Source organism: Hydractinia symbiolongicarpus, chromosome 10 (genome assembly GCF_029227915.1).
Source record: "Hydractinia symbiolongicarpus strain clone_291-10 chromosome 10, HSymV2.1, whole genome shotgun sequence".
Taxonomy (NCBI): Eukaryota; Metazoa; Cnidaria; class Hydrozoa; order Anthoathecata; family Hydractiniidae; genus Hydractinia; species Hydractinia symbiolongicarpus.
Genome location: NC_079884.1, coordinates 13,576,240 through 13,602,161, shown reverse-complemented (window position 1 = coordinate 13,602,161; position 25,922 = coordinate 13,576,240). Strand labels below are relative to the sequence as shown.

The window sequence follows — 25,922 nt, the reverse complement described above, 5'->3', positions numbered from 1 at the left end:
GACCACACGATGGGGTAAAAAAAAAGTGCAAATCAAAAGACATGATAAACATGCAGTTTTTCCAGGAGTTGGACAATGTTAAATCAGACATTTATTTAAGAATTAAGTTAAATAGAAAACTGATTAGGAAATTATTAGTACTTAATGTGGTTGAATCAAGAAAATTTTTGTTTTTAAAAAATGTAAAATGTGTAAGTTTTTTTCACTCTTACTTAATCTGTAAAAATTACTTTATTCACTTAAAGTTGCTATGCGTGGTATTCAAATTTTTCAAAAGCTACTACACGCTTTTTTATATAAGAACACAAAATTTGTGTACAACCTTACCCTGAAATTTTTCTTGTTTCTAAAAATATTTTAAATATTTAAAGGGTGCAATCTACTACACGCTTTTTTATATAAGAAACACAAAATTTGCGTGCAACCTTATCCTGAAATTTTTCTAAAAATATTGTTTAGATTAGGCGATCTTGGCTCAACTCCTTTTTTGGGCAGCTTTTCCACATAAGAAACCGTTATAACGGCAACATCTTTGACTTTTTTTGCAAATATATAGATTACTTTTAGGCTACTTTGTTAAAAAAAAATATTTCTTAAAAGTTCCACGTTTCTTAAAAATATGTTCCTTACCAATTCAGCCTCGCCATGTTTCTTAAATTTTGCAAAATTTGAGCCTGAGTTTCTTATATAAAAAGACGTGTATATTAACATAAGACTTTGTTGTAGAGATACCTTGTTAGCTCATTCAGGTTTGAGCCTTTGTTGCCTAACTTCCTCAAATTTTTAGATTGATCAGTTGATGAGACTCAAATCTCAGCCTTAGCCTTTATCAGGGTGTATCTGCTTCCAAAGGGTGTAGCTAGTTTTGTTGTAAGCTAATAAGTTAGGGCATATTTCCAAATGACAATTAGTTTTAAGGCAATCTCTACATATATATCGAAAACAAAGTGCGATGAAATAATATCGGACATAATCTATTTTATATTTCTTAACCCAAGGAATTACAATTAAAAAATTTCTCAGGAACTTCAATCTACGGGTCTTTAGTGCATTTACATGTTTTTGTTAAGCATAACGCTTATAAGCATAATTAGCTGTGATAGGGGAATTTCTTAAGCATATGTAAAGCATGTTGTCCAGCTTATTGAATATTTCTGGGGTGTGTTTTTAGTGTGTTATGTGTATTTTAAATCGACAGAGACTTTTCTAATTTCGTATACACAATAAAACTTGCTGAACACCATTATACTGTCAAAACTTGTCTTGTGTAATTGTACCTTTAGTTTTGTTGCTGTTCTTTTAAAGGTAAAAACGGGACTAAAAGGGAACGTTTTAGTTTTTATTTTTCCCAATAAGCATAACGTTAGATTGCGTTTTTGGCACAGTCTGATTTCAAATTTCCACTTGCTTATATAAATGTATTTAATTGATTTCGTGATGATCTGGGAAGCAAAAAAGACGAAAAGAATAACAGTATTTCATACATGTGATTTTAATGTATTAAAAACCAAATATTATAAATTACAGAGTACTTCCTTTTACCCTGCTAATGGGTTTGCATGAATAGTAACGCTTCTTATTCTGATTTGATCAACAGGTCGAAAGTTTTTCTCATTGACCTGTAGCTTTTCTAAGTCGTCCAAAACATCAAAACCATCTAGCACTCTGAAAATTAAAAACATGAAAAAAGCAATAAAAAAAATTATGCTCACCTTTAAGTTAGAAAAGCTAACATTATGTGAAAAAGCAGCAGTGTGCATGGAGACTTACGAAGCTACTTATAATTTCATATAATTTACAGAAATTCATATATTAAAGGAACCTAGTATTCTTTTTATACATGGATTTCTTTTATGTTAAAGGGACAACTGTATGCGGTTTTGCAGCGAAATCCTCACGCAATTATGTAGATAAATGTTAAAAGGTTTTCTAAAAGAATACTTTAAAACCCTACTTACTTCCCAAAGATAGTGTATTTCATGTCAAGATGCGGCTGTTTGGCATACGTTATAAAAAATTGGCTTCCATTTGTATCCACGCCACTATTTGCCATGGACAGTATCCCTCTTACATTATGCTGAAATAGAAACCACGAGAGATGGTCAAACATCTTTTATTTATTTATTTTTTTTTTTGGGGGGGAGTAGGTAGTCCAGTACTGAGGTTTTTAAAATGTAGAGTGAAGATTGTTTTTTATGTATATTAAACGAGACATATATCTTGCCACGTATTGCTAAACTCACCTACCTAAAAGGTGAATTTAATTTTTCGAGTGATAGAATATAGTACTAGTTTGGGCAATCGAGCCATATTTAATAAAAACAGCTGCAAAACGCTTACACTTTTTCTTATACTAACCATGAAGTATGTTAGAAAATTCAAGAAAGTAAAAAAACATATTTAAGGAGAATTCTTTATATTTATACTGTCTGTAGGGGAATCTTACAGAAGCTTGCAATATCAATTCAGACGGGCGTCATTCTACGTTCACCAAATTTATTTTAAATATTTCTTTCAACTGTCGATAAGTCTATCCCTGCGAATTTGAGTTCTTCCTGACATTCTTTATCATAAATAATTTTTTCCTCACTCCATTCTGTCTATTTTGTGTGTGTGTGTGTGTTTTTTAAATATTTCAGCAAAATTGTAGGGCATTGTGATTGGATCAGGCCTATATGTATTTATATATAAAAAAAGGACGTGTCACATATGGTCATAAAAATGTCCATAATATACTGCATGTTGCACGATTAATTTCTTATGTATATAATATAAAATCTGATTGTGTGAAAGCAGCTTTAACAGGTCACCAGGGGGTGATTAAATCCTGATAAAAATCGTAAAAAGAAAATGCTCTTATACATAACATGACAAATGTATTTATATGTGTTTAGTAATCTATTTTTTTTTAATTGGGAAGGAATAATGCCTGTTCATATTTAATTGCTGTTGTTACTGGGCTACCTTACTGTAAGTAATTAAGTAAAGTAACGGGAAGTCTTAATGTTATTAGGCATTCCATCTCCATTACTATTGTTGCTGATATTGGGGATAATAGCTTGAGCAGCATTAAGGAGAAGTTCCTACGTTCTTGTAATGACGTTGGAAATAATCGATCTTGGGGAACATTTAATTATTGCTTCTTTCACTGTCATCAGCTTTGTTGCTGTACTCGCCATGTTGTGATTTTTGACACGTGCAAAGTGTTTTCTCGGTGCATATATACACAGAACAAACACTTTCCATACCTTTAGCCTACACTACCCTGAATGATCTTTTGATCCCTAGAATAATTTTGACAACCTTGAATGATTTTCGTCTAATGTCTAAAATATGAATGATTTTTTTGGAATATGTTTTTTTTTTTACTTTTTTAAATTTTGCTACATATGATCAAACATATCTGACTAGCCTGAGCATAAGGCCTGTTACTACTTTTTTTATGGTCAGCCAGAAATTGCTTTTATATTTCGAGGTTTTTTTTTATATTTTACAGTACATACAAATATTTGATATCCAATTGAACTATGCAGAAATTTGCCTTGAAATATGTATTTTCCTAATTTGCTGTGTTTTTTTCAGTAAAAAAAGAAAATCAGTAAGTTTCAGTCTTGCGATTGTTCGTATTTTGTTCTTATTTTTTAGCTATTCCCAGGCTCATTTGTACTTATAAAATTGTTCTAAATAAAAAAAGTGTATTGTGAGAGTCCAAGTGGTTTTCGATTTTTGAAGGAATTGTGCTTAATTTGCCGTGGATAAAGATAAAAAAATCTATAAATTCAGTACCGTGGGAAGCGACTTTGTTTTAAGGGCGCCTAATTTTAGTGTCTTCTCTCATGCAAAACTATTAGCACCTCTAGATTGCGAAAAAAAACGTTAAAATTCAACAAAATTGTTTCCAAATCATAATTTTAATTTCTTATATAAACATTTTTAAAGTATACCAAGTAAAAAATTGCACGCATCTCGGGGATTGCTGTTTGTCTGCATTGTCATTTTTTTCTAAACACGTGACGCTTCTTTTTACTCTCATCACTGTCATTACAAAAATGTTGCCAATGGAAATCTACTTTAAAAGGAGATTTGAGGAGATTTTTTTAAAATTGAGGAAAATAGACCTTTCCCAAATTTCCTAATTATGCCAAACTCAGTTAAAGAGGTTCTATACTAAAAATGATTCTTATCCCTAAGTTCCTTAGCAAAAGGTATAACAAATTTCGTAAATATTTCTGTTCGTTAAGTGCCTCCGTTCCGAGCTGAATGTTACGGTCAAACCCTTCATATAGCCGAGCTTCCTAAGAATAGCCTCGTTTTCATAATTATTTTCTTTAAATCTAAATAAAATCCAACTAGAATATTATATTCCTCTAAAAACATCATTTTTGTGTTGATAATTTAGTATTCTATCTGAATATCCTTACTTGAAGAGCACAGAACCATTATAAAATTTTGGATGACGTCATAATTATTATAATTGATGAAATTCGGGAAAGGTGTACTGAAGAGTTCTTTTTACTAAACTTTAACAAAGTTTGCTCGTAGTACCATTCGCAGCATATCTATGCTTCTATTTAAAGTTATGTGTAGAATTTTTGGAAAAAAGGCTCGAAGTCGTGCAGTTTTTACACTATGTATATAAGAATATATTAGCTACAATCCTGCCTCTAGGTAAGGTATGTTTTGCCCACGCAGTTCTTGTTGATAGACGAAGTAAAGATGACATAAATTATGTGATTCACCAAGATAATCTGTTTTTTTAGATTGTAATTCTTTTAAGCGAACAATTGATTTTTTGGGGAAAGGTCATATTTGCTTAAAAATACCAGCAATGTATGCAGCTTTGTAAGTAAGTAAATAAGTCAGTTTACACTTTATTTTCACCATTGTGGCTTGTTATTTCCAGTCATTCATAAAATAACCTGTTTCAATTAAAGCATTGATATTATTAGTTTTTAACGGATACTCGACATTTGTCATTTGAGAAAGAAAATGTGACTGCAAACTGTTTTTGACCTTGTTTGTAATAACACTGTAACAAGACAATATCAGCTTTACTGGCTCCCATCATATGATTGAATATAAAAGGTTATTACCCAAAGGTTAACAATAAAGTTATTCATTAGACTTAAAAAAATTAAGAAAAAAAACAATGGTTTCTAATATATCACACATCAAGAATTTAAAATATACGGTAAGTTGAGGTGAAGATTTGTTTTTCAAATATGAGAAATCCAATTTTACGGCGATTTTAAGGCAAACCTTTAAATACGGAACAATTTCGTCAGCAAATTTGCCACCCCATATACTCTTTCCACCTTTACCAGTACCTAAAACCAAAAAGATTTAAAGCATAAGTAACGAGACAAACCAAACAGGAAAACAACTTTTATAAAATTGCTTAGGGGAAGAAATTTTAGCGGAATAGATTTTTACGAGAGGCATATTTCGCGGAAAAAAAACTTCGCGAATCAAGGCTATAAATAAATCTTCTGAGTAGCAGATGTGGACATTTTTTAAATTAGGGGTCATTTATTAGGTCTTTTCGTTTCGAAAGTAGGTTTGTGAAAAATTTCTTTGGAAAAAAGTCAATTAATTTTTGCGAATAGGCATTTCTAAAGGTAATAATGCGACGATATAAAGCCATGAAGGCCTTGTATGCGGACGTCAGCAGCTGGGATCACTCAACTAAACAATGTTTATAGTCAGGTGATCTAATGGCGAGAGTTAAAAATTCCAAAAGGGCGCATGATGTGAACAAAAAACGAGGCAGGAAGGAGATGATAAAATCGACGCAGAGTTTCATTAAATTAACTGCTACACAAAAAACGGAGATGAAACGCATTATTATGTAGTATAACTTTGCATAATATATTCATGTTAAAGAACTTTACGAAATAAATTGCTTCCTCCAAAGATATACACTTGCTAGGTAGCCAGCTACCTAGTAGCTAGCTAGCATTTGAAACAAAATCAATATTATTTGAAATTGCCAATTAAATGCCAGAACAGGTTAAACAACAAGATCTGGAGCTATTAACAAGACAAGATCTAATTAATCCAGTCACAAGTTATCAGAAAGAATCAGTGAACTTCGATTGGCAAGCCCCAACTTCACTGGGATTTAATTTCGCGGACTGTCTTCTTTCAAATATTTCGCGATTTTCCTACTTTTATTTTTTCGGTGTTGATTCGGCAGATGGTAACACCAATTCTTTGACAATTTTTTTAAAAACGATTTCCTGTTTTTGATACCTTTCTTAGAAGAAAATTCTATTTTTGGCAAAAATATTCTCAAATATTTTAGCCGGGGAATGGAAATTTTGCGACACAAATTATCGCGTATCAAATTGTTTACATGAACATTGTGATAAGAAACATTGCGATAAGAAATATTGCAAATTTGGTTAGTTGAAAGCCAACATGAATGTATAAAAAAATTGGAAATTTTCATGAATCAGTGCTTTTTTAATTTAATCTCCCGCAATTCTAAATTTGCACGGAAATGTAATTTTCAAATTAGCCGAAGTTCGCTACATTTAACCCCTGCGAAATTTATTTAAAATAGAGAGTTAAAGGATTAAGTGGAAACCCACCATTATGAAACCTAAGATGATTGAAAAATGTGAATACATGCTTAAAAAAATTGGGAAAACATTGGAATAAATAGGCGCACAAACCTGTCGGATCACCAGTTTGTATCATAAATCCTTTAATATTTCTAAAAATAAAAATAAAACATATTAACAAATGTCTCTCGATAAGATGTCAAATGTTGGAAGAAAACTTTTTATTCTTAAAAAATAAATTTCTAAGTTCGCGAATAAGAACTTTCGTGGCTAAAAAAAGCATAAGTTTATACCTTTTTATAAAAATTTCTGCATCCTAATTAATTTAGCGCTAAAATTTCTAACCAATCGAATTCAAGCAAATGTGTTCAAATGAAATAAACAAAAAACCGTTTCATAATGAAACGGACATGGCACTAAATTAAGTCATTGTTTTCAAAATTTTTTAAAGTTTATTCTTTTTTGTTTTTTAACCTACACTTATTTAAAACAAAGAACGTGTCTAACGAAAAAAAAGAGGCGATGACGAGACCGAAAAAGTAGCAATCTACACATCCAAAATACGAATGTTTTTTTAGGTATTTCTATAAGAAACTTTGAATTAAAAAAAGGTAAAGAACAAGCTTTGGGTGTTAACCTTAAAAACAACTATTAAGATCTAACATTACCTACAAACAATGAAAGATTTGGATACAACAGAAATCAGAAATCTGAACACTCTTTTTTTTTCCAACAAATCGCGGTAAACAACTGCGAAATATATGTAAAAACTAATAAATAAACATAAAAAGCTTTATTGATAACCTTTACCTGTGGAAGAGACAGTCGTTATAATATCCGCTGGCGCATAATGCTAAAAAATTCTAAAACAAAAACATGTACGCATATGTTTTCGGAATTCTTATAACAAAAAACAAAATTCTAATTTGAAGCACAATCTATGTATGCATTTTTCCTGATTTTAGAATTAGTAGCCAAGTAGTGAAACTATAAAAAAAAATAAACGAAACCGCTAGCAAAAGACAAATTTTTCAAATAATTATAAACAAATAATTCTTCGGCGTACGAAGCCTTCCATATTTAAGTTTTTGTTTCTCAATCTTTTTTTGAAATGTTATGTCAATTTCATTTTACAAATAAAAATGGCGGGAAAGATAACTAAAGCCTGGTTTCCACTTATTTGGATCGCGCCGCATCAGACAAGCACCGAATCGGATTTTGATCCTCGCACGCGCGAAAGACATGATTTTTTATTACCCAAAATGTTTCAAAACTATTTCAAAACCACACCAGTTTTCTTTTTTCACGAAAACTAAAGACGGTAACAAATAAAATTTATTTATTTAAAATATTTTTTTATACCTCGCACGTGTTTGGAGTTTCCTCACAAAACAATTCAACTTTGATGTCTCCTAAATCTGTGTGTAAGGTAACAGCCTAAAGGAAAGGGGTTATTCAAAAATATTACACATACACACGATTTATAGCTAGCAAACAAACAATCGCTGATAGCTACACTTTGCCCATCGTTTTGTTTTTATATTTTTTTCATGACAAATAGAATTTTGCATCTATATCTGATCTGTAGTAATATTAAAAGAACATGCAATCAATGTGCGAGCATAAATGTCTTAGATCGTCAGTTTTTTCCTATATATTTACGTTGTTATGCCAGAAATTGTTATTTTCGTTGCAAGAATCTTGACAGATTTTTGTTTCATCTCCAAAATACTGTTGAGTTCCACTCTACAGATGCAAACCCACAAACATAATATTTCTAAAACTTCTTGTTTGTACCGATAAATAATTTTTCTGTTCTTTTTTAACTTTTTTATACTATCTTTTTATGGAGCTAATAATATACTAGTTGTTAAAAGAAAAACACATGCAAATTTTGGGAAGAAAATTCTAATATCTATCAGGAAAAATAAATTGCGCCTAGAAACACTATTTCTTTATAGCAATTAGGGAGTGGGGGAGATAACGGTTGGGCAAAATGAAAAAAATAGGTAAAAAAAAGACCAGAAAAAAATACTACGATTACACTTAAGCTTTCATATAAATTTAGCAATATTGAATCTGAATCTGGTAATACCTCATAAACTCAGAAAACTCAGCAAGAATAATTCCAGAAGGAAAACTCACCATTTTCTTTTTGTTCCTTTTCAAGCAACCACATCCATTATTCTTGCTTCCAATCTCCTATCTCATTCTCTGTATTTCTACACAACATGAAACTAGACATGAGAACAGAATATCTAACATGCACGTATGGAGTAACAACACAAATACTTTTCTATAGGGTCACATACGCAGCTAATCTGACAAATTCTTAAGCAGTCTTAACAAGCATAATCATTACACCAAAGTTGTAACAGCAAAACAAAAAACATAATGTGAATTTACACATGGTGTTCACTATGTCACGAGGTAAACAATTTTTGACGTGGAAAATGTATCCAATAAATCCGCTAATATTTGTTTTGACACATTCCGAAGTGAGTCGACACGCTGTTGCAGACACCCTCCATAAATGTTTCTCAACTTCAAGCCCAAGTAAGCATAAACATAATTTTCTCCTGGGTAATACTTGGTAGTACTTCGATTCATATAAAGCAGTAATGATGAAATATCTTCTTAAAAATAAGAACTACAAAATATAACTTGATGTAAAAAAAGACACTATATATTTACAAATAAAGTTTTACCTTTGAAGTAATTCTCTATTCCCGCTCATTGGACAAAAATCACTTGTTTCAGATACTATTCCTTTCAAGTATGCCGTGGTTTATTTTTAACGTAAAAAATTAACAATTACCCAGCCAGCTCTAACAAGAAAATTACAAATATCCTCTAAAATTGTAAAAAATAATAATGACACTGTTTAATTTATATATTAGTATAAAATTTATTGTGCTAATTATATGAATTTAATATAGGGACGTAAAATTGTCGTGGTAACAGACCAAACAAGCATTTTCAGGTAGACAAATTTTGTGAAATCGATGACCTAGAAAGAAAAAATTATAATTTATGAACTACATAAAAAGTATTTAATTTTCGCAAGCAGAAATTTTTCCGAATTTCACGATTCAACATCTTATTCGCAAAATTAAATTTGCCCAATTCGCGAAAACAAAATTCCCATCAATATTTTATTGGCCCATGCGTAAAAGGACTTACCAGAATCTAAATGTCCATTATAGTCATTCCCAGATATAAATTTACAAAGAATGTTTTCTTTCATAACTTATGTAAATTCATCTGATGTATTTTATTTAAAATTTTAATTTTTCTTTTTTTAGTTGTAAATAGGTTTACTTGCGAAGAAAAAAAATATCTGAATTTTTTCATGAAAATAAATTCTCTCAAATTCGACTAAAAATTGTAAATAAGATTCGCGGAAATTTCTACTTGTGAAAATTTCTGACATGAGGAATCATGAAAGTTGAAATATCAGAAAAGTTGTACCTACCACATTGAAAGACAATCAAGCCGACAGATGTTGTAGATGTCGTTTTCAAACATAGTGGTAAGTTGCATACAGGACATTCTGCACTAAAACCCAAATTTGAAAATGTTATATACAAAAATAAAAACCACGAAAATAATTCCTCAAAAATAGGAAAAGTTAGATAACCGCAAATATTTTTTTTAAAAAACACTTAAATCGCAGAAGTTAGTCCTGCATTTTGAAAAAAGCAAAACGAATATTAAAAGGTCTGTAAAAACCCTTCCTGCAAGAATTTCTTTCCTTTAAAATCAGGTAATGAAATAATATGAATAGCTGTTTCCCGTGGAAGAATCCACTGTATTCCATTTAATTTATGTAACAGATATATGTCCATCAAAAAACAAACAATACAGCAGTGCGCATCTTACATCTGCATTATTATATAAATGACCAAAAAAATTAAAGGTTTTCAACAACTGCAGTATTTATGTGACATTTAAAATCTAAATCTACTAAAATTACTTGCTCTGACCATCTGACAAATGCAAAAATTATTCGGAAAGAAGTTTCCAAAAGCATTTCAACATACATCTCACCCATAAAATTTAAATCACTTAAAACGCCACATATATACAAAAAAGCTGATCAATGTCAAACACAAATCTCTCTCTTTGTATATGTTAAAATCAGTTAGTTTATTGCAAACCCTGCCAAAGGTTGACACACAATGTGAAAAATAAACAATAAATTTTGCCTAAGTAGAAATTTTTATCTAAGGTGTTAAAAAGGGATTTGCAAGGATAAATTATAATGCAATAAAACATTATTTGATATATTGCATACGGTCCTTCCTCACCAAACTTTAGACAAAATGCCAACAAAAAAACGGTGTTTAAACCTATAATTAATAAAGTCCTTTTAGCAATTCGCATGCTGTTTTACCATCAATAAAGTAAACAAAATTTCAAATCTCACATAGTATTTTGTCACAAATTTTCATAAAATATATATATAAGTCATAATGAGTCATGTTAAACAACAGCAATCAATCTGTATATAAGTTCATTTTATGTCAATTTTTGCACCAATTTTGCAACACAAAATACAAATTCTAAATAATACTAAAATCTCTTATTTTGGTCCTTCGCATACCGTCGGTCTCCCACAAAAGTTTAATCAAAATGTAAAAAATGAGAGGTAACGACAAAATCAAAGTTTGCAAAATTTAATTATTTCGGTACATATATCTACTGCATATGCCCTCTAAAACAATATTTTAATCCAAAATGCCTAAGAAAGACAGTTTGCAACAAAAATCAGTTATTTCGATAATATTGCATACACTCTTTCCTCACAAAAGCTTCACAAACTGTAAAAAAAAGAATGGTTGTAGGGAGTGCTTCTGATTCAACAAAAAAAGTTTTTTTGACATATTGCATCTAGCCCTTACCCATTAAATCTTACACAAAATTTCCAAAACTATATACGATTTAGAACACATCAAATTTAAATCAAGAAGGATCAGTCATTTCGATATATTGCACGGAGTCCTCCCCAGTAAGAATTTATACAAAATATAGAAAAACAAAGCTTGCAAGGTGTAAAATTGAATTCTTCTTCTGTGTATATATATATGGTCCTTCCTCGCAAAATTAACATAAAATGTCAAAAAGGTTCAGATATAACATCTAACACAACAAAAATCAGTTCTATCAGTATATGTCATGCCATTGTCTTCCACCAAATGTTCCCCTTAAAGTTTCACAGACACAGCCTGTAAATTAAAAACAACTAAGATCACGTATTTTGGTCTATTTCATACATTCTGTTCCAAATAACTTATAAAATGTAAAAATTGAGTGGTAAAACAGAAATGTCAAAAAGAAGAAAAAAATAGCTTACGAAGAGTATAAAATTGAAATCAACAAAGTAGCTCTTTTGGTGTATTAAATATAAGCCATACGCACAAAAGTTTACACTAAAAGTAAGAAAATGGTTGTGTTTAGTAATTCTAAATTAAGAAAAGTCAGTTCTTTTAGCATGCTGATTAAGGTTTTTGCCCACAATTTGAAACAAATTAAATTTACATTTTAAAAATAAGTAATTTCTGAACTTTATTTTCAGAATATTTGGAGGAAAAGAACTTCGCAAACCAAAAAAACCCCAGGAAAATGTTTAAAATTTTCAGGGTTAATAACGTTTGATGTGTTTTGTGGGAATATATATACTGGGAATCTTTAGTTTATAGCTAGCTTATAGCTTATAGCTAGCCACTTAAACATAAACTGGAGACTTAGCTAGGTATAAAGAACATGGCTACATATATATATATATATATTTCTAGCTAGCTAGCTAGTTGTTGGTGGTGGTTGGCTTTTTATGATGCTAGCTATAAAACATGTCTGGCAACAATAATATAATCAAAACTGAAAATAAAACATGAAAAAACCTTACAGAACCTTGCTATGATTAATTTATAAAACCATGCTCTTCTTCAAATGTTTTTTTAAAGATTTATTTTGAATGAAAGAGTAGAGAATACTCAAAAAGAACAGCCATCTTTTTCGTAAACACAATTTCCGTTTTATGCTAGGAACTTCATTTAACAGTCCGTATGCTTTGTGAATATCTAATACCGTTTCATATGTAGCGATACCTATATATACATGCTAACATAGAGTTTTTGGCATTAGGGTATATATATTTATATCGTTATTAGGAGCGGGTTATATATTTACACCTTATGTGCGATTTCTATGAAGTACATCCCTAATCTTTTTAGTTAAATTTTAGCGTACAGCCACGTCATAGGAAAGTGACCCGTGATTTCCGTGTCGTGGACTCACAGTTTTACTCACGCAAGGGAATTAATATATAAGATAAAACTATACCTTGAGATATTCACACTTCTCCCCCATATTGTATCTAAAAAAAATATTATCATCATAACAGCACTCAACTGAAAATGTAAGACGATTCAGAAAGGATATTGAAAAAAAAATTTAAATCACAAAGAAGAATAATGACCCTTTAACGCCCCAGTCACAATGACAAACGTTTTTCACGCAGATCACAACCAGCCTCAATTACAAAATAACGTAACATTGCACAAAAAGAAATCACGTCTTTGACCATCTTAATAAGATTGTAATGAAATGGTGATGACTTTCGTATACTTGAATTCTTAAAAAAGTGAAAAGAAATAGCTTTTAGGTAAACTAAAAGTGATGTGGTAACCAATTTGTATGGAAAACTTATCATCAATTAAATATCCATCATACTCGCAGCACTCCGACAATTAACATGCATGTTCATATATAACTATTCAATTATCGTCCAGATACAACTTCTCAAAGATACAGGCAAACAAACAAATATACAGACAACCAAATAAACAAACAATCTGATCCATTCATACTTTTTGGGTAATCAAGAAAACAATCAAACAGGCAGAACAAACAACCAATCTACCTGATTCATTCATCACAAAGTTATTTGCTAAACTACTTTCAGTAGATGGGATCTTCGATTCATCCCCTCGCAACTCAGCATTCTTTACTTCTTCAAGCTAAAATAAACAACTGATTAAAAATAATATGACCACTAACGCAATTACAATTTCAACACAACATTTCCCTTTAAAGGAGATCTTTTAATGTAATGATCAATATTATAGTTTTTCTAACCAGTACAACTAATTGATGACAGGAAAACGAGTATCTGGACAATATAATAAAGTTTCAAAACATGCAATATTTTTTTTTAATTTCTTAACTATAATTATTATTTCACAAAATCTGAAAATAGTTGTAGAAACAAATACCTCCGGTGGAATAAGTTGTACGTGTTCAGACCAAATACCACTGCTTACAAGTTCAATTAGGTCGCCAACTAAAGTACTGCAATAAAAAATAGGTTCAAATTTGACATCAACTTTTTAATAAATTTAGTGCTAATTTTACGTAAAAATAATTTAATAAAACTAACTCTAGTTTGTTTTCCATAGTAGATGCTTTCAAAAGACAAGCATACAAGTCATACGGTAACGAAAGGTTCTCCATTTTTTTAATTATTTGTAAAACAAATCTTGATCCAGATTGTCTTGCTATTGTTTTTATCAGTGTCTCCAACGATAAAGTAGGGTGCCAGTCACCTACTGGAACACAGTTGTGAACATCCTCTTTGTTGTTGGTGATATCTGACAAAAGAGACACCCAAGCATCTTCACTGGGGGAAAGAGCTCCTATTCACAAAGAAAGAGTGTTACAAGAACTGAAAAACAAGTTTCTGTTATGCAAATAATGTATTGTTTAGATAAAATTTACCTTGATCGATCATGCTGGATAACAGATCATAATCTTTTAACTGATATAGCAAGGACAGAACAATCTTCACATTGTCTAGCTTACATTGAAGTCTTAAGTAGCCAGTCCAGAAACTAAAAAAAACATAATCTAATGTTCATACACCATTGCTAAAAATAGTTAACACCAATTTCCTACATTCGACCTTCATAATAATGTTGAGGCTATTGGTTAATAGAAAAGGCGACCAAAGCATGTGACAAATCAGGAACAGTTCAATTTTTTAGAACAATATATAAGTGAATTGATTCTTATAAATTTTACATCACAATACCAAACTTTTATCAAACTGAAGTAGTAAAAACTTTCACACAGAACCGTAGCAGGCTAAAATTTTTTATATAATCTGTTTCAACATCTAGATGGATTCACATTTTTTCCCGAAAAAATAATAAAAAAATTAAACAAAATAAAACCTTACCCAAATTTTTTGCATATATTACTTAGCTTTTCCAATATAACTTTATCCATATGAGAAAAGTATTGGTCACATAAATTGATAGCATCTGTTAAAAGGTCTTGCCATTTCCAAACTAAGTTATTTGAACCTGGTCTTGCCATGCTACATTCACAAAATAGCTGGTCAGAATTAGATTGATCAGATAAAGCAGTTTCTAACACACATTGTAGTAACAGCATATCAACGTTAGATGGCGACTGTGTTATGTGTTCATGCGCGTACTGAAGAAAATCCACTTTGTTTGTGTGATTTATAAAACCTGTGTGGTACAAAAAACAGACTTCCCATGTATTTAAATTACCGTTGGTACTAATACAAGTATGTAGCAATGCTGGTGATACTTCAACCAATCTAAAAGTGATTACGAGTTATGTAAAGGTACTGAAGGTCTATGTTGCAATGTTATGTGACATCAAACTGTTTTCTGCCAACATGCACCTGTTTTTCAACACTAGTTAAGCTGTAATGTTAATATAACAATTTGCATAATGCGATAAAGTTATGAAAACATTTAAAAATTTTTTTTGGAAAAAAACAATTATCAATGCTATGATTACCACTGAATACGGTTCGTTGTTGGAAAGCTTTCAGTTTTTTTTTAACCAAAATGTTTTTCACTTAAACGCATTAGACTTATTTTTTACACACATGTCAATTTTGCCTTAAGGATATATTTCCTGAAAAAATTAACAGTTCAGTTTCCCCAAAGGTAATTTTTGAACAGAAACAAGCTATACACAAACCATAAAATGTCAACATGGTCAACAAATTCTTTCATAGCACTGATGTTTTTTATTTCTTTGTTTTTATCTTAAATGCAACAGAGTTTTTTTTTTAAATTTTACATACATGTAAAATTTGTCTTAATAATCTATTCACTCAAAAAAGTTAGTTTTTTAATTGCAACAGTCAAGTTTTCTTTTTATTAAGCTTTTGCTTTGTTTAAAAAAAATTATTTTTAATTAACGCAATTTTTTTTACAAATGAAATTTTACATGCATGTAAATTTTTTCCTACGAATCTATTTCCTACGAATCCTCACAAAATCAATTCTTAAAAAAAATAACAACACTTCAGTTTCCTCAATTGTAATTTACGAGCAGAACAATACTACAATGTAAACAATAAAAACTACAAGGCAAACCTTTGCATATTTGCGAACAGTATTTCAACTTCATTTGTTTGTTGTATTTCAATAGTAATAGCTGATGTGTCTTTTGTCTGGATAGCTTGATACAACTTACTATGTCGCTCATGCGTGTCTAGATATTAACAAATAAATGAATAAAAACGTGTGCATACAACATAAACAACATACAAACTAAAAAATTTGATGATAAATCTTTTTACCTATAAGATGCACCATACATGCAGCCCAAGTGCGCCACCTACAGCCACCCTTTTGTGTCAACAATGTACGTATTCTTGAGAAGTCCAAAACAGAAAAATATCTTAACACAAAACATGCTCTGCATTTATCGATTATGCAGTCGTAACAAGAACCACGCAAAGTACTAAAATTTTCACATAATGTTTCATTATCTTTTACCTCATAGCATACTGCATTAAAATCATCTTCACTTTTAATAGCTAAAATTGTCTCTGCCTCAGACGCAATTGTGCTTAAACTATGACGATCAAATAACAAATCCTTAATATCTTTATCATAAATTTCTTCCATAACTGCCTCTGCATTAAACTTTTCTGTATTAAACATTGGTGAAAACGATTTGTCTGTTGATTGCAGTGGGTTATTAATGTCAAAGTTCTGTGAACTTCCATTGTACTCCTTTATTTCATATTCAGCTGTGGAAACTCTTGGATACATATTGTCTTCTACAAACCCCTCATTTATACAGTGTTTTTTTATTTCCAAAGTAGTCGTAACAGGTGGTGAATGAGCGCTTTCAAATTTATTTTTTCTTAATTCTACATCTTTCACATCTTGTAGTGCTCTTTTAGAAATCAGGTTATAAGTCAATTCAAAGTTTAGTAAAGCTATTTCATGTGATTGTAAATGTGAACACTTGTTAGGAAATATCCCTGTTTCTAAGCACAGGGTGGCAACATTTGATATTTCACTAAAAGCAGCTGACAGTTGAGAAAATAGTAATTTATTGCTTTCGATTTTCAGTTGGGACAATATGGAACTGGTCATATTCTCTTGGATAAATTTATCAAGACTTTTAAAGCATTCTTCTTGAAATTGATTAGTAACACTAGATAACTGTGATGACCACGATTCTAGAATGTCATGAATAGATTTGGAGTTGTATAGAATACCAGGGTCTCGAAATTTATTCCTGAACAAAAATTTCATTTCATTTAAACCAGTTTAAATAGAGTGAGCAAAGCAAAATGATTACTCATGACTCATAAATTATAAGGTGTCCCATTTAGCAAATGAGATAAATAAAATCTTCTTTGTAAGTGTTACACATGGCTTTCCCTAGGTAACGTGTAGTGACATTTAAACCTCTTAACATTCCATTTTAGGAGGTACCAATGCTTTAAATTCATGTTTACACACTGACAAAGATATGATCATCCAAAAATAAGTTGCTTGATTAAGGTTCAAAATATTTCCTTTGTATCATGACTTAGAAGCATGAATTCTAAGTCGGTATTTTCGATCACAAACGTTGCCTTATAATTCATGAGTTACAAATTGAACCACAGTCTCTTTAAATTGCTATACAATAAACTTTGAACATAAGATAAAAGGTTTTTGTGATTACCTGGTTGCAGCTGTAATGCTGACAAGTTGATTAATAATTTGAGCAGAATTACTTGGTAGCTGCAAGGTAAATGTTTTCTCCTTATTCATGCTAGCAGAATCTTGTAAATCACCACCAACATCAACTTCACTGTTTTTAAATGACTGGCCAGCGGAAACAATATTAGAATCCTAGAATATTTTTAAGCAAAATAAGTCAAAATATAAAATAGTAGAACATAAAACAGAATGGGTAATTAAAATTTATTTGTTAAATAAATACCACTGGTAACACTGCAAATTCAGATCTCTCATTTTGCACAAGTGCTTTGGGAGCTAAAAGAAATGATTTTTTTTTACATCTGCAAGAAGCTAAATAACACCAATTTTCTTTGTTTTTTGGCGTTGTTGCACTAACAGTGATTACTACTAACTGAAAATCGACGTTCAATGATTTCACTATTTTGGCTCACAGCAATAAATTTTTTGAAGAGAGCCTGCTCATTAGGCGTGATATACACATTTTAAATAAAAAAAATACGTTCTATGCTGCTACTGTTATTTGACAAAACATGATTTTGCAATTACTATATTCTTACACTAGATTAAGAAGACTTTAATTTCTATTAGTTGTGTTAGAGATGCAAAGTGAAACAGCAAGTAACTATACAAATATACAAATTATTTAGTTGTGCACTGAAGTGATCTGAACATGTGATAATGCATACCAATGTATTAAGGTCATAAAAAAATTACAAGAATCATAAAAATCACCTGTAGATCCATCAGTCTCAGACAATCTTGCTGAAGATACTTCAAATTTAGTGGGGGAGTCTAAACAAAGTTTTAATTTTCATTAAAGCTTTGTTTACATTGCTGAGTTACTAATGTTATGTTTATCTTGCCAAAGTAAATCATGATGACCATGAAAATACAATGTAAAATAAGAAAAAATGTTATAATTAAAACCTAGTTGAACAACTTTAGCTTTCTTTTTTCTTCTAGTAGTCCTTTTTAATCTGGAAAAAATGAAAATTTACAAAAAACAAAGTTAAAAAAGTAATCTTGTTAAGGCATCTTTACTACTCTACATACCTTCCTCTTTGAACAACAATTTCTTCTGGAGAAGCATGACTAAGCATGTTTTTGACTGAATTTACAGAAACAGTCCCACTCAATGATGGTACAGAATTTGACTTGTTCTTTGAAAACATTTTCTTCTGTTGTGAAATGTCGGAATATGCATTAACTTCTTTTCCAGAGTCTGCACGTTGTAATCCGCTATGTTGTGATTTTGGTGAGTTGGGTACACTTTGCGTTTTGACTAAAGTTCTTTGATGTGATTTTAAATTCCCTTGACTCAGCGATTGATCATCTAATACAACACCTTCTGAATGTAGAGCATCACGAAGTGCTTTTTTCATAAATTCTTAAGAAATGATTAACAAAATATACATTTTTAAAACACATAATAAATAAAGGACGCTTATATGTAAATAACCACACTAACAACCATGGCTACCAAGTTCTTAATTTATTAGGAAAAAGTAATGTTAAGACAAAAAAACTAATTATCTTTATAGCATACTTGCACCGATAACTTTATTGACGACAGCGTTGGTTGCTTTCTGCACTAGATTCTCCAGATTCACTTCTGCCAACTTTGTTAAACTCATTTTACTGCTTCCTTCACTAATTCCTTCACTTAGATTAGAGCGTATATCATCATTATCATCCAAGCTGTCCGGTAGGATGGCAGTTTCCTGAAGGGCTTGATTTAACTGCTCTTGCACAGCAGTACGTACTTCTGCATGTCTTCGCTCAAGCTCCCCGATAAACTGCTCAGTTTTAATAATCAATTCCTATTGCATTGATGCATTTAATTACTGCATTGAATTATATAATTGGTATTGAAAAATAAAATATAACATACCCCTGGATCGGAGCTGCTTTCTTTTATATTAAACAAAACTTCATGAAAATCAATTGACAAAAATGATTCAACGTTGTCTACAATTTCGTCTTGATTGCTGCATGCTACCTATGCAATAACAAAGGTGAAAATAATAAACAGAGAAATATTACTTTTTCACGACAGGAATACATTTTAATACTATACCTCTGCGAGTTTCTTCCATTCCTCAAGCTTAAAAAGCGCAAGTAAACAATTTTTAATAGTTAGTAACTTTATCTCTGTTACAGAATTGTTTGTATGCAACACGAAAATACTATCTTCTTGGCAGCAAAGGCTACTGACGTCTAAAAAAAAAATGTTGAACCTATTTTTGAACCTTTTTTAATTTATTGGTACTTTGTCTTAGGTTTCAGTTTCCTTACCTTTTATTTGATCATTCCAGCAAAGTACATCACCAACTTGTGGTTCAAAAATATAAATGCCACGAGGAGACCAAGTCAATATATAGCGTTCCCTGAATGTAATAATTATCAATGAAAGTCTTGGGTAGTTTTGACACGATGTTAATTACAACTTTTAATAATGCTTACATCAGAGGATGTAGAAACTGAAAGTTAAAGCTTTGTGCTTGAGGAACAGTTGTTAAATCACTCTCTGGCAAATCGGCAAACCTAAAAAATATTCAATAGATATGTAAAGATGATTCGATAGATACGTAAAGCGGATATGTAGATATGTAAATAGAAGCCTTGATGTTTTTTGTATACCTGCTAGTAATAAGAGGAGTTGGAGAAATGGCCAATAGCTCTTTAAACTGATGGGTAGCTAATACTTTTCCATCAAAGTCCACCTAGACAGTGAATATATCAAAATTAAGATTTTCAAATATGGTTATTCCAATACAACACTTCCTCATGAAAAAACATGTGGTCAGTATTAGCCTACATAATTACCTCCCACAATCTGCTTCCAGGTCTTGCAGAATAAATAAGAGGTTGATTTTGAGTTGTTTTACTGAGAAAACATGCACCATAAACACCATCTCTAAAAAAAAGTTATTACCTTAGCCTCAAAACTTTTAAGAGTTTCATGAATTGGCCATTTACTTAAATCATACAAACAAACTCTCCTTGTGACACCCAAGGTCAATCTTGGTAAAAAACTAATTATGTGGCAATACTAATGAGAATTTATTTGTTTGGTAAAATATACGAGTTATTTACACCCGCAGAAGTATCTGATTAAAAAAACTATTTAAAGTTTATCATGCTTATCACAAAAAAGACTGCAAATAAAATATTTTAAACAAAATAGACAACAACAATAACGATGTTTAATAGCCCGTGACAGAGACTGTACTTTAATTTATGACAAACCAATTACATTTCCTCTGTTTTTATAACCCGTCCTGGTAAGTTTAAATTATGTTACGTTAGAATTCCCATTTAATAAATAGCTTTATCACACGATTTGTTCTAACCAATAAAAACATAAGCAAAGGATTTTTATAGGTAGTTTTAAAGAAAATTGTAGAAAATATAATCAACTTTGGCTGTGACACACACAGTTAATCAATTTTATTTGTTTGGGCAAAAAGATATAGTAGCATTTCATTTTTAAGACAGGTGTGTGAATTCATGCATTGCTATACAATTATTTGAATTTAACTCACGCTTACTTGCATGTTTAGCCATTACAATTTAACTACGTTACAGAATTTTAGAATATAGCAATGTTATGCAAAAATTTTCAACAGCTTTTACTTACCTTGGTCTAGTGCCAATTTGATGAAACTGTGAGCTAAAAAGAATGTTAAATAAAATGAAGTGTAAAAAAAAACCTATGTAGGATTAGTACAGTGATGGTGGTGCAGTTGTAGCATATTCAGTTGCTAGTATAAATCTCCATATTGACACATTGTACATGCTGTGTTTTCAGGTAATTTTAAAAGCCATCCAAATAGCTGTGAAGCTTATCTAATACCAAAAGTCATTTTATCTCCTTATATTAAGATTGAACATCGTTTTCATTTTTTTTTGTTGTACGTAATGTCTGAAAGTTTATCCCTCCCTTTCTAATGTTAGATGACCCCAGGGATGTCAAACTTTTATCTCCTTACTTACAGTTAAGAATAACGAGAATGAATATTACCGGTCAGTGTAACATAACAGAGCTTTTGTTGTGGAAGATAATATCAACCTTCCTTTGCAAAAATCCTATCATAAAAATAAATTTAATTGTAGTTATTAATAACGATTCTATCAACCTGACTGATGTTAAAGAAAAATGACTACAGCTCACCATTTGGATAATAGGATCACCAGATTTCCGAATAGTCTCAACACTTAATTTTGAAAATCCCTAGAAGGTTTAAAAGAAAGTGCACAAGAGAAAATAAACAAGATAAAAGATAAACAAACAAAAAAACGCAAAAAAAAGAATGAAAGGTTTTTTAAACTTACACAAAACTTAATTGAAAATGCCATAACTAGCCCACTGTCACTGCCGACAAACAAACGATGTGTTGTGTCACTCCAACACATAGCTGTAACAGTGCCATGGAATTCTTCAATTTCTTTCACAACCTAGCACCAAAATTTTAAAATTAATTGCTTACATCATCAAAAAATTCACAAATATGCATTTAACCAGACAAACATTGTTTGGCTACTATAAATTTAACTTTATTAATCAATAAAATCAATAAAAGTAATCAATAAAAGTATAAAGCCTCATTTTATAATTATAATATGAATGCTTCATACAATTAATTTTTAAATATATAATTAAGCAAACTTCAAACCTTGAAATCCTGGTTTGCAGACACCTCCCAACAAGTAATTAGACCAAGGCTGCAAAATCAAAACAAAAAAAAATATATACATAATACAGAGTTTCACCCAGTCTAAATATTATGCAAATGAATTTTCAAGTTGATCTAATGTTTGTTTTTGATGCTTAAGCTTTAAGTATCAAGACACAATTCCCAATAAAAGTTAAAAGCAAGCGTTTATTGATTACCTATCAGCAGCTACAAGTAAGCTTTCATCGTATGAGAATTTTAATAACACAATTGGATTCGCCTAAAAAAGTCACGTTTTAAATAATAGAAAAATAATTGTATGAGTGTCTGTGAGTGAAAATACAGAACCAGACGGGGATTTTTTTCTTTCTCCTAAGAAATGCACAATATCTGAAGATTAGTATAATATGTTAATTGGTTATGTAAACATTACGTCATCACAAAGATTGACTCCAATAGTATCAAAAATAAGTAACACCATTGCATTGCACTTATAACTTAGAAATGGTTGAAAATAAATGATATGAACTCAGGCATAACTAGCTAGAGAATACCTAGAACCAAATTAAGACCAATTTCCTGAAGCTGGGTCAACCAATCTGTTTAGGAACAGACAGGTTGATGACATCATTGAAACTTTTTAAACCATAATATCTATGTAACAGTTCATATATAAATTGTTCCTAGCGTTTTAAGCTCTACCAAATGTAGGGATTACATGTGGATGGATCATTTATTTTCGAACTATATCACTGTTTGCTGACCTAATCAAGTGGACTTTTCCATGGGTCATTTAACCAATTTTATAATAAATAAAGTACATCCTCACCTTATTGCTGATGAATTTGATAAGACAACCAGAGTGTCGATCAAATATGTACACACTGCCAGTAGAGGCACCCAAACAAATGAAGTTGTGAGATGCAGTTATGCAGTGATACTAAAAAGTAGTACAGATATTATATTGTTGCATTGTTGTCCCCAATAACAGAGAACAAATGCTCATCATACAATTATTGAATTAAGGGATATCACAATTTGAAGTTTGCTTTTTCAAGTTTGCTGTCAACAAAAATTTACAAGTCTTCCATAAACACACACACACACACACACACATACATACACACACCAATTCAAAACAACAAAGCAAAAAGTGATAATTAAAAAATGTGATTAAACTTAAAGAGTTAATCCATCAATGCATTAAACTAAAAAAATTATATGTCTACGTTTCGTAATTTTTTATATATGTAAAATAAAATTTCAATGTCAGAAGACCTAAATCTTTTCTTTTAGTTTAATAAAATATTTCCTTGAAAGTATTTCAACGAACAACATTGTTGAAAACTGAAAATTACTAAACAATAAATCAAAGAAAATGCACGAACTCTTGCTATTACAAATGCACAACTATGATAACATCAACACTGGTGAAGCACTAAATTCTACAATTTTTGTTAACTGGAAATATCATTCATAGTGGAAAGTGATTATCTATATAACAATACGCTAGTTCTGTCTGTCTGTCACTTTTGCAAAGTGGATAAAATTTCTTTGATAAAGTCTATAAAACATTGTCTATAAATTTGTTCTGTAAATTACCAAACTTTAACGTTAAAGCAATATTGACATCAATGGAAAGTATATATTAAGATTAGTGAAGCTATTGCATTGCACTTTTAAATTTAAGGCTAAATAACTTGGAAAAGGGTGGAAATAACTGACATCATCTCCTGCGTAGGTAACTAGGGACCGCCTGGGACCAATTTGGGTAAGATTCCTAAACCTAGGTCCCCGAATCCGTTTCGGCATGGATGGGTTGACCCTAATATCTCTGAAACCGTTTGTCAAAAATACGTGATCCTATACATTTTCTTGATCATTCATTCATCATTGATTTCAAGACCTATACAATGAAGGCAGCAGATATACAAATTTCTAAAAAAAAATTTTGGGGGGTTTGACTGGCCATCGCTGACGTCAGCAAAATTTTAAAACCCTTATATCTCATTAACCACTTATCAAAAAGACATGATCATATACATTTTCTTGGTCAGTGTTTAAACCTCTGCACAGTACAGGCAACGAATAAACTAAATTTCGCCAAAATTTTTTGTAATTGCACTGCTGACAACAGCAAAAAATCTAAAACAACCTATTTTTCCATTGTCCTTCTGCCTAAGTGGATTTTACCACAGCCTTATCGACTAGTATTAAAATAGGAAACAATTTTGGTAACTTAACAGGAAAAAAAACAAGAAAAAATTACACTACTGAAAATTTTATGTTGGTTTGTTCTACTGTTTGATCTTCTTTTGTTGATGTACGCAGAATAAATAAAGGTTGAAAAATGAAAGTTGTCCAAAAGCATGTTCTGCTTAAAAAGAAACTTTTAACTTTCCAAAAAAGTTAAAGGACATCTCTTCCTTTACTGTCCAATGATTTTGAATAGTCTGTTTCATTTTTTTCTAAACCCTGGTCTCCCGCACAGAGTACAAGAGCTATATTCAGTATTCTGCAGTGCTATAGTGTTGGTGTTTAATAGTTTTCGCAAGGCATGCATGGGTTTTTAACAATTCAGTTTCATATTTTAAACTTATTTGAATTTTAATATTTATAGTTTCTAAAATTATCATTTATAATAGCAATTAATCTCAGCATCGAATGTATACGAAGTTTTAATTTCACATACTCAGCAAAACTTTCAAGTTCTATAAGTAGAACATTAATAAAGAGGTAAAGCTTATTTTCCGTATTTTAAAGTATGCCAGTGGAGTTCTTTCAATATAAAAATTTCAGAGATGCTTAATATTTTTCAAGTTATAAAATCCTGAATATGCACTATTTCCTTAGGTTCAGGATTTGTTGATAAGCAAAACTTTTATATATATAGTAATATCTCTTAAATAAAATGAGAATTGAAACAGGAGACTCTTATGTTGACATGAAAAATGAGAGTGAGGTACTAAAGTATAGCTAACAGACTTTAATGTTGAGTGGTCAAGTTTTTATTTTCCGACTAACCAAACAACCTTATTTTTAGAGCTTTAAATGACTAACACCAGATATCTGTAAAACCTGCCTAAAAAAATAAAAAAGTCTGCTATAAAAGCTTACAAATGAAACCCAACTTCTCTAAGTCAAAGAGTCTAGCCATAGTTACAACCACATAGTTTTGTAGCAAGTATTTTTGGCGCATCTGCCAAGAGCCATTTGTTAGATAATTATCTAGCTATACGTAAATATATGGACTGGGGTGGTTAGAGGTTAAAAAGGTGTTTTTATTACGTCCTTTTAGAAATTTTTATAAGAAGCCAGGGTAGGGAGAACTATGCGTTTAAAGACACTTACTTTGAGTCTTGTAGAGCTCTTAACGGGCAATAAAGTGTCTGGAAGAATCCTAACAATGGACAAAACAGGTTTGTTATCCATCTCCACATCAAGGCAGGTTAATCTCTGGCACAACAAGAGACACCATATTTTGTTTGTTTTTCGGTACCGTGGGTAAAAATGAGCATGACCATCACGTGAAATTAAGCAACAATTTTAATGCTGAAATTTTAACCAATCAGATTTCTTCATAAGCCACTGAAACTAAACAAACGAAAGTCGTCTTTCACACAAAAAGTATCAAATTAAATCAA

At 30.8% G+C, this 25,922-nt stretch overlaps 2 protein-coding genes across 2 annotated transcripts; both read right to left on the bottom strand.

Annotated features, from left to right (window-relative positions):
- Window positions 1-1,468: 1,468 nt before the first annotated feature.
- LOC130613155 (peptidyl-prolyl cis-trans isomerase-like 3) lies at window positions 1,469-8,850 on the bottom strand. Its single transcript, XM_057434480.1, has 7 exons — window positions 8,712-8,850; window positions 7,929-8,003; window positions 7,377-7,429; window positions 6,678-6,718; window positions 5,260-5,327; window positions 1,959-2,077; window positions 1,469-1,665 (listed from the first exon to the last, which is right to left on the bottom strand). Exons 1-7 carry the CDS (start codon window positions 8,712-8,714, stop codon window positions 1,539-1,541), a joined length of 486 nt encoding a protein of 161 aa, XP_057290463.1. The 5' UTR covers window positions 8,715-8,850; the 3' UTR covers window positions 1,469-1,538.
- LOC130613154 (uncharacterized) lies at window positions 8,729-25,814 on the bottom strand. Its single transcript, XM_057434479.1, has 31 exons — window positions 25,630-25,814; window positions 23,108-23,218; window positions 22,497-22,558; window positions 22,279-22,327; window positions 21,938-22,060; window positions 21,777-21,836; window positions 21,627-21,691; window positions 21,243-21,275; window positions 20,429-20,519; window positions 20,243-20,325; window positions 20,066-20,146; window positions 19,898-19,989; window positions 19,680-19,819; window positions 19,494-19,601; window positions 19,149-19,422; window positions 18,656-18,989; window positions 18,530-18,579; window positions 18,335-18,394; window positions 17,844-17,896; window positions 17,583-17,752; window positions 16,195-17,147; window positions 15,989-16,106; window positions 14,806-15,195; window positions 14,346-14,458; window positions 14,008-14,263; window positions 13,844-13,919; window positions 13,492-13,588; window positions 12,912-12,945; window positions 11,923-11,998; window positions 10,042-10,124; window positions 8,729-9,576 (listed from the first exon to the last, which is right to left on the bottom strand). The coding sequence occupies exons 1-31, from the start codon at window positions 25,708-25,710 to the stop codon at window positions 9,546-9,548; spliced, it is 4,347 nt and encodes a 1,448-aa protein (XP_057290462.1). The 5' UTR covers window positions 25,711-25,814; the 3' UTR covers window positions 8,729-9,545.
- Window positions 25,815-25,922: the final 108 nt, after the last annotated feature.